Source organism: Falco punctatus (assembly GCF_963210335.1).
Source record: "Falco punctatus genome assembly, chromosome: 4".
NCBI classification, from domain to species: domain Eukaryota; kingdom Metazoa; phylum Chordata; class Aves; order Falconiformes; family Falconidae; genus Falco; species Falco punctatus.
Genome location: NC_137583.1, coordinates 28,173,978 through 28,187,446, shown reverse-complemented (window position 1 = coordinate 28,187,446; position 13,469 = coordinate 28,173,978). Strand labels below are relative to the sequence as shown.

At 68.7% G+C, this 13,469-nt stretch overlaps 1 protein-coding gene across 3 annotated transcripts; it reads left to right on the top strand.

Annotated features, from left to right (window-relative positions):
• The first annotated feature begins 758 nt into the window (after positions 1-758).
• On the top strand, positions 759-13,391 carry LLGL1 (LLGL scribble cell polarity complex component 1). 3 transcript variants are annotated; one of them, XM_080386533.1, is made up of 23 exons: positions 759-990; positions 3,762-3,859; positions 6,008-6,089; positions 6,174-6,289; positions 6,712-6,870; positions 6,948-7,110; positions 7,200-7,335; positions 7,424-7,478; positions 7,634-7,791; positions 7,873-8,090; positions 8,168-8,235; positions 8,550-8,703; positions 9,112-9,216; positions 9,434-9,726; positions 9,799-9,952; positions 10,032-10,185; positions 10,282-10,565; positions 10,841-11,105; positions 11,218-11,332; positions 11,439-11,533; positions 11,646-11,769; positions 11,865-11,944; positions 12,183-13,391. In XM_080386533.1, exons 1-22 carry the CDS (start codon positions 910-912, stop codon positions 11,941-11,943), a joined length of 3,156 nt encoding a protein of 1,051 aa, XP_080242659.1. In that variant the 5' UTR covers positions 759-909; the 3' UTR covers position 11,944; positions 12,183-13,391. The 3 variants fall into 3 exon arrangements, with proteins under 3 accessions (XP_080242659.1, XP_080242658.1, XP_080242660.1); XM_080386532.1 differs by having other exon boundaries at positions 6,174-6,304; XM_080386534.1 differs by lacking the exons at positions 759-990; positions 3,762-3,859; positions 6,008-6,089; positions 6,174-6,289 and adding an exon at positions 6,335-6,433.
• The last annotated feature ends 78 nt before the right edge of the window (positions 13,392-13,469 follow it).

The window sequence follows — 13,469 nt, the reverse complement described above, 5'->3', positions numbered from 1 at the left end:
TTTCCCACCCCAAAGGCTTTGTCACCCCAGTGTGGCATCTTCCCTGGGGCTGGGGTTAGTCAGCAGGGAGGGGAAGCCCTGCCCTGCCTGGGGTGACTCACCCCAAAACCGGGTGCAGGGCAGGGTGCTCCCCCACCCTGGGCCACTGCTGTGGGGGAGCAGGGCATGGCGGTGCCAGCCGCTGTGGTGGGAACAAGCAGGTGCCAGCCGGGGGACAGGGCCTGAATACTAATGGTGGGAGCCGGCAGGGTGCTGAGCACGGCCCCGCTCAGCGCGTCTGCTGGCACAGGGCCCCGTAGCCAGGGTGCCGCCATGTCACTGAGGCGCCCCATGGCGTTGGGGCCCATGGGGCAGGATGAGGCCCTGAATCCCCGACACCGCATGGCTGTGCAGGCCCTGTGGCTCGGAGCGATGGCCTGGGGGTGCCCTCGCTGTTCTGTCCCGCCCCACCCCGTACGTCAACACCATCCCGGAGAGAAAAAAAAAAACGGAAAAAAGAGCTAACAAAAAAAAAAAAAAAAAAAAGCGCCCACAGAGGGCGCCTCAGGGGTGGGAACTACATATCCCATCGTCCCCCGCGGCGGAGCATGCGCAGCGCGGGAGGGAGGGGCTACGCCGCGCGGTGTGCGTAGTCCTACGCTGATTGGTGGTTCGATCTGTCAATCAAGATCGTGCCCCGCCCCGCCGCGGCGGTGCCTGCCCGGGCTCGGCGCGCGGCGCTCGGCGCTCGGCGCGCGCACCGGGACCCCGCAGCGGGAGCGGGACCCGCACCGGGACCGCTCGGCCCCGCCCCCCGCCCCGGCCCCGCCCGTCCCGGGAGCGGCCCCGCCACCGCACCGCCCCGGCACCGGCCCCGGGATCGCCGGCCCCGCCCGCCCCGCCCGGTACCGCGCCGCCACCAGCCCCACCATGATGAAGTTTCGGTTCCGGCGGCAGGGTGCCGACCCGCACCGCGACCGCCTCCGCCACGACCTCTTCGCCTTCAGCAAGGTGCGTCTGGGGCGGGGGGGCGCGGTGCCGGAGCCCGGGCTGGGGGACACACACGCCCCCCCCACCGAGAGCCACCGGGGGGGTCGGGCAGGGCCCCGGGAGCGGGCAGCTCCCTGGTGGCGCAGGCTCCGGTACCCCCCGGGCGGGATGCCGCCCCTGAGGAGGGGAGCAGCGCACGGGGCACCGCCCCCCCCGGTACCGGGGTGCAGCGCCGGGAGGGGGACGCGGCGCACCGGGCCCCCAGCTCCCCCGGGAGCAGCTCAGAGGCCGGGCAGCGGCCACCCCCTGGAGGGGCAGCGCCCCGGCTGCGGGGGACCCCCGGCTGCAGGCTGGAGGGGCGCCCCGCGGGGGATGCACCCCCCCCGGAGGGGTACCGGGACCCCCGGGGGGGCGCGTTGGGGGGCTGCCCTCCTCCTCTGGGGCGCAGTGGGCACCCCCGCTGCAGGGTGCAGCCCCTCCTGCACCCGGGGGGCTCCCAGGGGCAGGATGTGACCCCTTCACTGGCACAGCACCCCCCTTCTCCAGCCCCCCCGGGGCGGGGGCTCCCCTGAGCGCCCCAGTCCCCGAGCTGCCCCTGCCCCGGGGCTTCCCCAGGCACCGTTCGCCGGCAGCAGTGTTTTGGGGTGCCCCACGGCCCCCCGCCCTGTCTGGCCCCGGAACACCCCGGGCTGCAACCCCTATGGGAGGGGGGCTCAGCCCCTCACCACAGCCCTTCCAGGGGTGGGATATGGTGGGGCTGGACCCTTGGTGCCAGAGGAGGGGCTGTGGTGATGGGGCCTGAGGCTGGGGGGTCCCCTTGCACCCCAAAGATGTGTCTCTGGGGGGCTGGAGGCATTGAGGGCCCAGAGCTTGGCCCCCCCTTGCCGCTGGCACTGGGGACATTTCCTGCTCGAGTCCCATGATGTGTTTTGGGGACCCCCCCGGGATTGTCAAACAACCAGGGAGGGACCCTGTGAGCCCTCGGGTGCCGGACCCTTCCCTCGGCGCCTTGGCACAGCGGTGGGTGCCCCCCTGGGGCTGGGTGCGCCCCGTCCGTCCTGGGAGCCCCGCGGTGTTGGGACCACCCTCCTGCCCTGGCCCCAGGGCAGGGGAACTGGCCGCGGCCCCGGCTGAGCCCAGCCCGTGTCCGTCCATCCTTCGGCAGCATCCTGGCACCGGCATCGGGCGCTTGCCCAAACTCACGGTGGGAACTGTGGCATGCACCGGAGGGACCCCCGGATCCCCCGCAGCGCAGCCGGGCCGGGAGATGTTCGGGTGTGCCGGGGGTGGGTGGGGGGTCAGAGCCGGCACCCACTGCCCCAGCACAGCCCTGTCCCCCCACACTCACCGCTGTGGGCAAGGGTCCAGCTGCGGTGCGATGCTCAGTCCAGGCGGAGCCCCCCCTTGCTTTTGGGGACCGGGGTCCCACGGTTGGATCCTGCCTGAGCGGGCACTCTGGGGGGTCTGCACCCTGGGGGGCATCCCGGGGGGGCCGGGAAGCAGCCCAGCTCCGGCCGGCCCAGCGCTGGGGCCGCTGGCTGCCCACCTGCCTCCCATTAACAGTTGTTTTTCCTCCCGAGCTCCAGATCTGCCTGGGATTTGCTGTAATTTGGCCGGCAGCGCGCCTTGGCTGGGCCGGCACAGCCTGCCGGATGCGGCCCCGCTGCCGGGCGGAGGAAGGGCTGCGTGTGGGGGGCTGCCAGCCGGCTCCCCGCTCCGGGCTGGGGGTGCAGGGCAGTGGGGAAGATGCTTTTAGGGGAGTGCTGCTGGGTCTTTGCCATCATCGGCGTGTTGGTCCCCAGCCTAAAGCATCACCAGGGTGTCCCCACGCTGCTGCTGCTGTCCCAGCTCCCACCGCCATCCTGTGGCGCAGCGTGCATCCCCGGGGGGATTCGGGGTGACCCTGCGTGGGGCTGCCACGGGGATCGGCACCCACAAGCATCCACTGACTTGCCCCCCAGCCTGGCTGGGATCCCCTGGATGGGCTGGGGATGTTGGCACGCTCCTGAAGGTGGCCCTTCGGAGGGGACCGGGGAGCCACAGGGGTGATGGTGGCTGTGCCGGCGGGTGTGAAAAGCCACCCCGCTGCGCCTCTCGGCCGCCCCAGACAAAGGGAGCGGGTCAGGATCCGGCCAGTCTGGCTCCAGCGGCCTCCGTATCGTCTGATCGCGCCGCAGCTGCTCAGCGTAGCTGCCCCCGGGAGCCCCGCGGTCCCCTCGCCCCGGGCCAGGGCGGTGGGTGCCCCCCGCGTCCCCCCGCTGCCAGGCGGGCAGCCCTTCCCCAGCCGGCAAGCCCGGGCATGCCGTCACCGGCCGGGACTTCCTTGGGAAGGTGCCTGCGGGCCGCATGCGGCTCCGGCGGGGATGTCCCTGGCGCTGGTGGGTCCCGCTTGCCTGGTTCTGCCACCCTGCACTGCGGACCCCTGGGGATGTGTGCAGTGGGGTCCTGCCTGCTTGTGGGGGGCAGCTGGACCCTGCTAACCGCGTCCTGGGGCACCCGTGCCTGGGGCAGCGGATTTGGAGTAGGGGGTCCCTTCCGCAAAGTGGCAGCATGTGCTCGCGGTGTGGCTGTTGGGTTTGGTCTGGTTTGGGGTGTCAGGTGGAAAGTGGGGGAGTAGTGGTGTCCCCCCCCTCCCCGTGGACCCCCTTGGCGGCAGTGGGGCAGGAGGCAGCATCCTCAGGGTTATCCACCGCAGGGGTGAAGCTCAGGCTGGTGCAGGATTGGGGCCGGGCGGGCTTGCGGGGGGTCAGGGGTGGGGGGTCCCGGCTCTGACGTGCCTGTCCCCGCGGCAGACGGTGGAGCACGGCTTCCCCAGCCAGCCCAGCGCCCTGGCCTACGACCCTGTCCTGCGTGTGATGGCCATTGGCACCAAGGCGGGAGCCGTGAAGCTGTATCCTTTTCCCCCTGCCACGGCAGGAGGTAAGGACCCCCCCCAGATCCCCCCATCCTGGGGGATGCCGGGAGATGTGGCCATGCTCCTGCCGGCCCATCCAGCAGCGCCGTCCCCCAACTCTGCTGGCTGCTGTCCCTCTGTCCAGCTGGGCTGCAGCTGGGGAGGGGGTGGCCAGTGGAAACCCCAAAACGCCGGGGGAGCAAAGGGGCTCGGCCACCCCGGGGGGCATCCTAGGTGGGGGGGTGCTTCCCACTGTCACCCCCCTTTTCCCACCAGACTCCTGTCCATCCTGGCCTCCTCCGTGCAGCCTTTGGGGAGCGGGGCGGGGGGAGCAGCGGGGCCTCTGGCCAGCCTGGCGCCGGGGTGGGGGGCTGTGGTGGGCGCAGAGCCTGGTCCCGGGTGGGGGGTTCGGGGCGGCTGGACGACGACGACACAGGGCCCGGCTGGGCTTTGTTGCCGGCGGCGTGCAGGGAGACTTCAGAGGGCTGCTGGCGGGCGGCCAGGGCTGGATGCGGCCGCGCTCGGGGGCCCCGCGCCGCAGGAATGCGGGGTGGGCGTGCGGGGGGGCACGGGGGCGGCTGTGCCCGGGTTGGGGTCAGGGTAGGGGGGGCCGCTGCGCTCCCCCTCCCCCAGGCCAGCAGCTCGCTGCCTTCTGAGCACAAAGATGGCGATTTTTTTTTTTTTTTTTTTTTTTCCTTCCCCCTGCCTGGGCCGCCCCAGTGCCAGTCCGGCCGCGATGTCGCCGGCTGCTCCGCTTGGCCGCCTCGCCGTGGGACGCTGGCTCCAGCCACCCCCCCCGTTAAACCCCCTCGGGGGTTGCGGAGCCGCTGTTTTGGGGAGCTACGTGCCCTGAGCATCCTCTGCGGGGATGCTTTTTGGGGTGGTACCCGGCTCGGGGCTGGCAGTGGGGTGGCACTGTCCTGCCCGTGGCACTGCAGCTGGTGCCCACCTGGCCCCATGCCGGCTGCTACTAAGAAGATGCTTCTGGAGGCTCATGGTGCTGGGGCCAGACGAGGCAGCAGCTGGAGCTGGCTTGACTGGTGCTACTGGTTAGTGGGGGCACCCATGGGTGCTCCCTAGCCGGGCTGGGTGGATCTGGCTGCAGACAGCCTGGCATCACAGGGCTGCCAGCGCCTGAGGCATCTCCTGCAGCATCTGGGGGTCCCTGGGCTTGGACCCACATTGCAGTGAGCTAGTGCCACCAGCATTCCCTGGCCACTTGCCCTGAGGGCTGCCTGCCTTTTGGCCTGTGGCACCGTTTTGGGTGGGGAAGGACCCCAGGGCGAGTGAGGCTGGGTGGCATCCCCTGCCCCCATAGTGCCCAGAGCCCCCTGTGCACTCCCCCTCGGGCGCTCTGTATCTGGCCTTCCCAAAGCCTCTGTGGCTCTGGCCCGGCACGGCCAGCCAGCTCCTGCTTGTTGGTCTGGGCAGAGCTGCCGGGCTGGTTCCCTGCGCCGAGGGCACCGGGGTGGCTCTTGGTGGCGAGGACCACAGGGGCTGGCTGGCATGGCTGGCAGAAGCCCCCGGCACACTGTGTGCCGAGCCATAGCTGTGCAGTGCACCGGCGACGCCGGGCTGGGTGAAATAGCTGGCTAGGCCTGGGCGTGTCAGGGGGGTGACAGGTTGGGGTGCACCGTGGGGTGCTGGAGCTGCCGCACGGGTCCTGCCCCAGTTCCTGCTGAGCAGCGTTGCTGGCGGAGGAGCTGGGACCAGTCGGGTGAGTGAGGCTGTGCCGGTGCATGCCGAACCCCACCCTGCTGCCCGTGTGCCGGGCTGGCCGGGGCTGCTGGCGCCTTTGCACAGCCATGGCCCTGCGGCCGGGAAGAAGGAGTTGGCAGAGGGCAGGAGCCAGCTTGGCCTTGCACACCCACCCCGGCCACGTGTCGGCCGCATCCTGACCCGGGGCGTCGCGCTCGGAGGTGCTGGGTGGATCCCAGCTTGGAATGGTGGTACCAAAGCCGGCTCTGGCGTGGCATGCCACCAGGGATGCTCTAGCCCTGCCTCTCCTGAGGGCCATGGGGCTGAACTGGTGCCTGCTGGCAGAGCTGTGTCCTGGGGGAATTTGGGGGGGGGTCTGGGGGTTTGCTGAGGGTTGGGGGGGGGTGGTGGGCTCTACCTTCGTTATTTCTTTGACGGCCCCCCCAGATACGGTGCGCCGGGCGTGGAGCTGACGGGTTTGCACAAGGAGACGGCCACTGTCACCCAGCTGCATTTCCTCCATGGCCAGGTAGGTGGGTGTCCCTGGGGGGGCCTAGCAGCAGCCCCCCAACTCCCCCACCCACCCCACTGTTGTGTGTGTCCCCACCCCCAGGGCTGGCTCCTCTCGCTGCTGGACGACAACACGTTGCATCTCTGGGAGGTCTGCCAGAAGGAGGGCTGCTCCCACCTGCAAGAGACCCGCAGCTTCGGCCTCCCGGGACGCCCAGGGTCCGACAGCGCTGAGTACTTGCCTGGGGGGGTCCCCACCGCTCCCCCGCGGGGCTGCGGCTGGGAGCGATACTGAGATACTGATGCCGGCTGGGAATGGCGCGTGGGAGCAGCCGTCCCTGCTTGGACGGGATGGTGGCCAAGGTGCCTTTGGTGGCGGTAGTTTCCTCACCGGGACGCTCCTCTGATCCTGACTGGGATGCTGCGGGGGGGTGGGGGAACACAGCCCTGGGATTGTTACAGGTGCTGGCAGGGCCTGAGGGTGATTAATGGCTCTAATTGCTATTAGCGCTGAGGCTGTCCCTGTCCTCCTGGGGCAGGGGGGTTGGGGATGCAGCATCGGGGCAGGGGAGGTTTGGGGTCTCTCTGCCCTGCCCCAGACCCAACTTGAGGCTGACGCAGCCCCCCGCTCCCCCTTCCAGCTGCTCCCCCAGCATCACTCGTGTGACGGTGGTCCTGCCGATGTCCACGGGCGCAGTGGCCTGCCTGGGCACCGAAGGCGGTGCAGTGTACTTCCTCGCCCTGCCTGCCCTGACGCTGCTGGAGGACAAAACCCTCTTCCCAGATGAGATCCTGCAGAGGTGAGCCCTGCCAGCCCCACACCCCCTCCCCACCACCCCCAGCGCCCCCTCACCTCCTTGCGTTGCCCCCCCTTCAGTGTTCCTGATGACTACCGCTGCGGGAAGGCGCTGGGGCCAGTGGAGTCCATCCAGGAGCACCCACGCGACAGTAGTCGGCTCCTCATCGGGTACAGCCGGGGGCTGGTGGTCCTCTGGGAGCAGAGCACGCGCGCCGTCCAGCATGTCTTCCTGGGGAATCAGGTACCGGGGCTGGCAGGGGGCTGGCGGGGACACGGCCTCGTGTGTGTGTGTCCCATCCTGGGTATCGAGCCCCCTGTCTGCCCCCGCAGCAGCTGGAGAGCCTGGCCTGGGAGCAGAGCGGGAAGAGCATCGTCAGCTCCCACAGCGACGGTGGGTACATGGTCTGGGCGGTGAGCGGTGCCGGCCAGAGGACCCAGCAGCCCGTCATGTCCACCATCCCCTATGGTACGGGGGTCAGCTAGGGGGGTTGTGGGGTTGGGGGCCGGTTGCCCTGTCCTGGTGCTGTAACACAGGGTGGATATTTTCGTTTCAGGTCCGTTCCCTTGCAAAGCCATCAGCAAAATCCTCTGGCGGACCTGCGAGTCGGGGTATGTCCCTGAAGCATGGGGGGGATGCTCTGGTGGGCACCTCTCCAGCAGCCAGGGTGGGCTGGTGATGGACATGGGGACGGGGGGCACGTGGGCTGCAGAGAAAGTGCCGTGTGAGGTCTGGAGTCTGATGGAAGCTGCTTCATCCCACCCAGGAACCCCTTCATCATCTTCAGCGGGGGGATGCCGCGGGCCAGCTACGGCGACCGGCACTGTGTCAGCGTGCTGCAGGGCCAGACCCTGGCCACGCTTGACTTCACCTCCCGTGTCATCGACTTCTTCACCGTGCAGAGTGCCGAGGTGCCTGAGGGAGGTACGTCCTGCTGGGGCAGCCCTGGGGAGTGAGCGGTGCGGGGGGGTCTCTGCTAGCAGCAGCTGTCTCCCCCTTGACCAGGCTTTGAGAACCCCCGTGCCCTCGTGGTGCTGGTGGAGGAAGAGCTGGTGGCCATCGACCTCCAGACACCGGGCTGGCCCACCATCCCTGCCCCGTACCTGGCGCCGCTCCACTCCTCTGCCATCACCTGCTCCTGCCACGTCTCCAACGTGCCCCTCAAGCTCTGGGAGAGGATCATCAGTGCTGGCGAGCAGCAGAGCCCCCGGCTCTCCTCTGCCGTGAGTGATGGGCATGGCGGGGAGGGGGGATCCCCAAGCCCCCCAGGACAGGCTGACTGGTGAATCCCTCCCTCCAGGCTTGGCCTATCGATGGGGGGAAGAACCTGGCCCAGGAGCCCACACAGAGGGGGCTTCTCCTCACTGGGTGAGTGACCTGGCAGTGGGGAAGGGGCCTGGGAAACCCAAAATGTGCCGGGGAGGTGGGGGGATGCACATCCTCAGCCCCTTCCTGCGGTGGGGAGTGGGATGGGGTTGGGGGGTGTGTGTGTCCAGCCACTCGTGCTGGGTGGGCTGACCCGCTCTTGTTCAGCTTGATGGCTGGGCAGGAGTGTGTCATCCACTGCGTTGTCCCCCTTGTCCCCCTCCCTTCTGGCACGGTGGCCGCCAGCACACAGGCGGCTCTTGTTAGCTGGGCAGATGTCAGGGCCCTGCGCTCACAGGGCCTCCCCCCCGCCCCAGGCACGAGGATGGCACGGTGCGGTTCTGGGACGCCTCGGGGGTCTCCCTGAAGCCCCTCTACAAGCTGGGCACCGCCAGCATCTTCCAGATGGACTGTGAGCACAATGACAGCCTCAACCAAGCGGGTGAGGAGGAGTGGCCGCCTTTCCGCAAGGTGAGGTCCCTGGGGGGACACTGCTGTGGACCCCAGCACCCCCCTGCCTCTGCCGTCACCGGGAGGGGGGCACAAGCCCGGAGGCGGGCACAGAGGATGCACCTGCCGGAGCCATCCCGGCTGGGCCCCGGGGACGTGTCCCAGGGCTCGGGGCACAGCTGCTGTGTGATGCCCCGTGGGGACACAAGGGACACTTGTTCCACATGCCCTGTCCTGCCGGGTCTGCCCCAGCACGGGGGGAGAGCTGGGGGACACGTGGGGACAGAGCTTTCCTGGGTGCGATGCCCGGAGTAGCCCGTGCGCCACAGCCGGTACTTGCCAGCTGGTGGGGGGACGTGGGGGTGCACCAGGGGGTTGCCCCACAGCTCTGTGAAGGTGCCAACGCCCCCCCCCCCATCCCTTCCGCAGGTGGGCTGCTTTGATCCCTACAGTGACGACCCACGCCTGGGCGTGCAGAAGATCGCGCTCTGCAAGTACACAGCCAAGATGGTGGTGGCCGGCACGGCAGGGCAGGTAGGGTGCTGGGATGCAGAGTGGGGGGGCTGCTGGGCACCTCCTGGCTCCCCACCTCAGGACCCACAGGACAACGGGGGGCTACAGACCCTGCAGAACCCCACGCCGGTCCACGAAGGGCTCCTCCCTGCTGGGTTTAGCCCCTGGCTTGCAGTGGAGTGGCTGTCCTGGGTGGGTCTGGCATGTGTCCCCCGCTATCCATGCTTGTCCCCTGCAGGTGCTGGTGATGGAGCTGAGTGACGAGAAGTCGGAGCATGCGGTCAGCGTGGCCACGGTGGACCTGCTGCAGGACCGCGAGGGCTTCACCTGGAAGGGCCATGACCGGCTGGCCCCCAGGAACGGCCCCCTGCCCTTCGCCCCCGGCTTCCAGCCCAGCGTGCTGGTGCAGTGTGTGCCCCCCGCCGCTGTCACCGCCGTCACCCTCCACTCCGAGTGGAACCTCGTGGCCTTTGGCACCAGCCACGGCTTTGGACTCTTCGACTATTACCGGCGCAACCCCGTGCTGGCCAGGTAAGGGGGGATCTCGGTGCCGGGGGGCGACGTGGTGGGGGTCCGGGTGCTGAGCGGTGTCGGTGCCTGCAGGTGTACTCTGCACCCCAATGACTCGCTGGCCATGGAGGGGCCCCTGTCCCGCGTGAAGTCCCTCAAGAAGTCCCTGCGCCAGTCCTTCCGCCGCATCCGCAAGAGCCGGGTGTCAGGCAAGAAGAGGCTCAACGCCAGCAGCCCCTCCAGCAAGGTGGGCAGTCAGTGGGGGCCGCCGCGGCTGACCCCCATCCCCGCTGGGCAGGGGCTGACCCCCGTGTCCCCCTCCCCAGGTGCAGGAGGCCAACGCGCAGCTGGCAGAGCAGGCAGGACCCCCTGAGGTGGAGATGACACCTGTGCAGCGGCGGATCGAGCCTCGCTCGGCTGACGACTCGCTCTCAGGGGTGGTGCGGTGCCTCTACTTCGCCGACACCTTCCTCCGAGACGGTGAGGCTCCCCCCTCCCCGGGAAAAGCCCCCAGGCTGTGTCTGGCCGGTGCCACGCTGTGGGGAGGGGGCTCTGACGCCGCTCCCGTCGCTGCAGCCGCGCACCACGGCCCCACGATGTGGGCAGGCACCAACTCCGGCTCAGTGTTCGCCTACGCCCTGGAGGTGCCGTCGCAGGAGAAGTTTTCCGAGCGGGCGGTGGAGGCGGTGCTAGGGAAGGAGATCCAGCTGATGCACCGGGCACCGGTGGTGGCCATCGCGGTGCTGGATGGGCGAGGGAACCCCCTGCCCGAGCCCTACGAGGTCTCACGGGACCTGGCCAAGGCCCCCGACATGCAGGGCAGCCACTCCATGCTCATCTCCTCTGAGGAGCAGTTCAAGGTGAGCGTGGGGCTCAGTGCCGTGCCATGGCAGGGATAGGGCCCACCACACACACGTGTCCCATGTCCTCTCTGGGTGTCCTCTGGGTGCAGCAATGGGGCTGGAGGTGACTGGCCAGGTCCTGGGCACCCCTGTGCCTGTCCCCAGGGTGGTGGCTCCAAGGGCAAGGTGCTGCCCTTTGCCAAGGGTTTCCACTGCGGGAGGCTGCTCGGGTGTCCCCCAGAACTCTGCAGGTTCCTGTTCATCCCAGCACCTGGCTCCTCCTGCCCCCCCAGGTCTTCACACTGCCCAAAGTGAGTGCCAAGACCAAGTTCAAGCTGACGGCGCACGAGGGCTGCCGGGTGCGGAAGGTGGCCCTGGTGAGCCTGGCCAGCGCCGGCTCCGAGGAGCGGCTGGAGAACTGCCTGGCCTGTCTCACCAACCTGGGTGACATCCACATCTTCACCGTGCCCAGCCTGCGGCCCCAGGTCCACTACGGCTGCATCCGCAAGGAGGACATCAGCGGCATCGCCTCCTGCGTCTTCACCAAGCATGGCCAGGGTGAGGGCACCAGCCCGGCGCTGGGGGTGATATCCCTTGTAGATGGGACGTTGTCTCCAGCTGCAGCCCCGCGAGGGGGTCCCTGAGGCTCTTTGTTGTCCCTGTTCCTTAGGTTTCTACTTAATTTCACCGTCTGAGTTTGAGCGCTTCTCGCTGAGTGCCAGGAACGTGACGGAACCGCTGTGCCGGCTGGAGATCGCCCGGCTCCAGGACACCTCCTGCTTCAGGTGGGACGTGCTGTGGTGGCATGGGGGCTTTGCTGTGGCAGCACCCCTGTGCACCCGCCCTGCAGCACCGGCTCCAGCAGTAACTTCTCCCCGTCTTTCCTTCCAGCAACAGCTTGACCGTCACACCGAAGCTGCCGCAGGCGAATGGCACCCACGTCCCACGCAGCCCTGAGGGCCAGCACTCCCCCACCGACAGTGACCGTGAGTGACCACCCTGTCCCAGCCATGCACGCTGCATCCCCGTGGGCCCTGCTCCAGGGGTTGCCCCATGTCGTGGCTGCCCCGCAACGCTTCTGTCCCTGTGGCTCCCCAGGGTCCCCCGAGGAGCACCCAGACGCCTTCTCGCCCGGCCCCATCGACTCTCCCAACAGCAGCATGGAGAACCCGCTGGACACCACCGGGGACATCACCGTGGAGGAAGTGAAGGATTTCCTGGCGTGAGTGGGGGTGGAAGGGTGGGACCAGTGCCCACAGCCAGCGGCAAGGGGCTGCAGCAGTGCCCCCGGCTGCCTCTCACCGTGCTCTGCCCCAGGTCCTCGGAGGAAGCGGAGAGGAACCTGAGGAACGCCAGCGAGGATGAAGCCCGGCTCACGGGGATTCTCATCAAGTGAGGTGTGTGAGGGGCCGGTGGTCCCCAGGGTGGGCACAGGGCGGGGACATGGCTCTGGCTGCAAACCCTGGGGCACGTTGGGGTTCGGAGCTGGGACCCCAATGCAGCGCCCCGGCATCCCCGTCCATCACAGGGAGGATGGGGCGGTGGTCCCTGGGACTGTAGAGGAAGGGGGAGCGGGGGGGGGGGATTATACCCTGGGGCCCCCCAGCCCCTTCTTAAGGGCTGTGTCACCCACAGGCATTGCTGGCCTCCCCGACCCATCTCAGTGCTCGGATTCCCGGGACGCGCGACTCGACTGGACCCCCCCCACGCCCCCTCCCCATGTAACGTAGACGCGCCTCTTGTCTAACATCCACGCTGGCTGCCGGCTCGCCCCGGCTCTGGCTCACTCCCCCTGCGCCCCCCTGCCCGGCCGCCGGCCCCGGCCCCCCTGCTGGCCCCGAGCCGAGGGTCGTGATGCACAAACTCTTCCCGGGGAAGATAATTTTCTTTTTTATACGTGGTCGAGTGTCACTGTCCCCTGCTCCAGAACCCCCTTCCCGCGGGATGCTGCTGCTTCCCTGGCTCCGTGAGGAGGGCTGGGGCTCGAGGACCCTCCTTGTCCCCTGATTCTGGTCCCTCGGGGAGGTGGGGGGCTGGGAGCCCCCAGGCACGGCCCCCCACTACCCTGGTCTGTGTTTACATGCCCGGCTCCCTGCAGTTTACAGCCCCGTCCCTGCCCGCCGGGAGGCTCTGGCTGCTGCACAGGGACTGTCCCCTTCCCAGGGGAGCCCAGCGTGGTCCCCCTGGCTCCCAGGTGGGCACTGGAGGGCTCGAGCAGCCCGGGGAGGGGCACGGTGGGGGGTCACAGGTGGCCTTTTTCTCAGTGGCTTCTCCAAGGGCTATTCTCCAGGTTGGGCTCCGTGCCTGCTGCTCCTTTCTGACACTAATTCCTGCCACGGGTGGGTTTGGGATGGGACGGTGCTGCGGGGGACGTGCCGGCTCCTGCCCCTGGACCGTGCTGGTGCTGGGGGGGGTGTGGATGGGGCATGGGGCTGCCCCAGGCCGGGCTGCCCCCCCCCAATCCCCCTTACCCCAGGGTGTCACTGTGCCAAATCCCCCCTGGGCTCCCCTCACAGGGGGCTGTGGTGATGCCAGCTGTCCCCCAGCCCATGGCGGCTGTCCCTGTGTGGCTCTGGGGCTCAGCCTGGCACCTGCCCCTCTCCTTTTGGGGACCTGGGGTCATTCTGGACCCCCCAGGCTCTCTTGCGGTACGTGTGTGGCGGGGGGTGGGGGCCAGGCAAGGCAGTGCTGCCCTGGGTGCAGGCGCTGCCTGCTGAGGCTGGGGCTGTAGTGTCCCTGGTAGAACCCCCCCCCCTCCATTTTTTTTGGTAAGATGAATTTAGCATTGTTTAGATATTAAAAATACTGGTTTTTAATATTGAAAATAAAGCATTTAATATCAACTGCCCGGGCTGCAGCTGTTCGGGGAGCCTGGGCGGTGGGCCAGGAGCGGGGTGGGCGCCGGTGCCCCCTGAGCTGTGG

Coding starts and splice junctions, on each gene's coding strand:
- LLGL1 (XM_080386532.1), top strand. CDS start 910: ATGATGAAGTTTCGGTTCCGGCGGCAGGGTGCCGACCCGCACCGCGAC. Junction 6,090..6,173: donor TGCATTTCCTCCATGGCCAG/GTAGGTGGGTGT, acceptor CCCCACCCCCAG/GGCTGGCTCCTCTCGCTGCT. Junction 8,704..9,111: donor AGTGGCCGCCTTTCCGCAAG/GTGAGGTCCCTG, acceptor TCCCTTCCGCAG/GTGGGCTGCTTTGATCCCTA.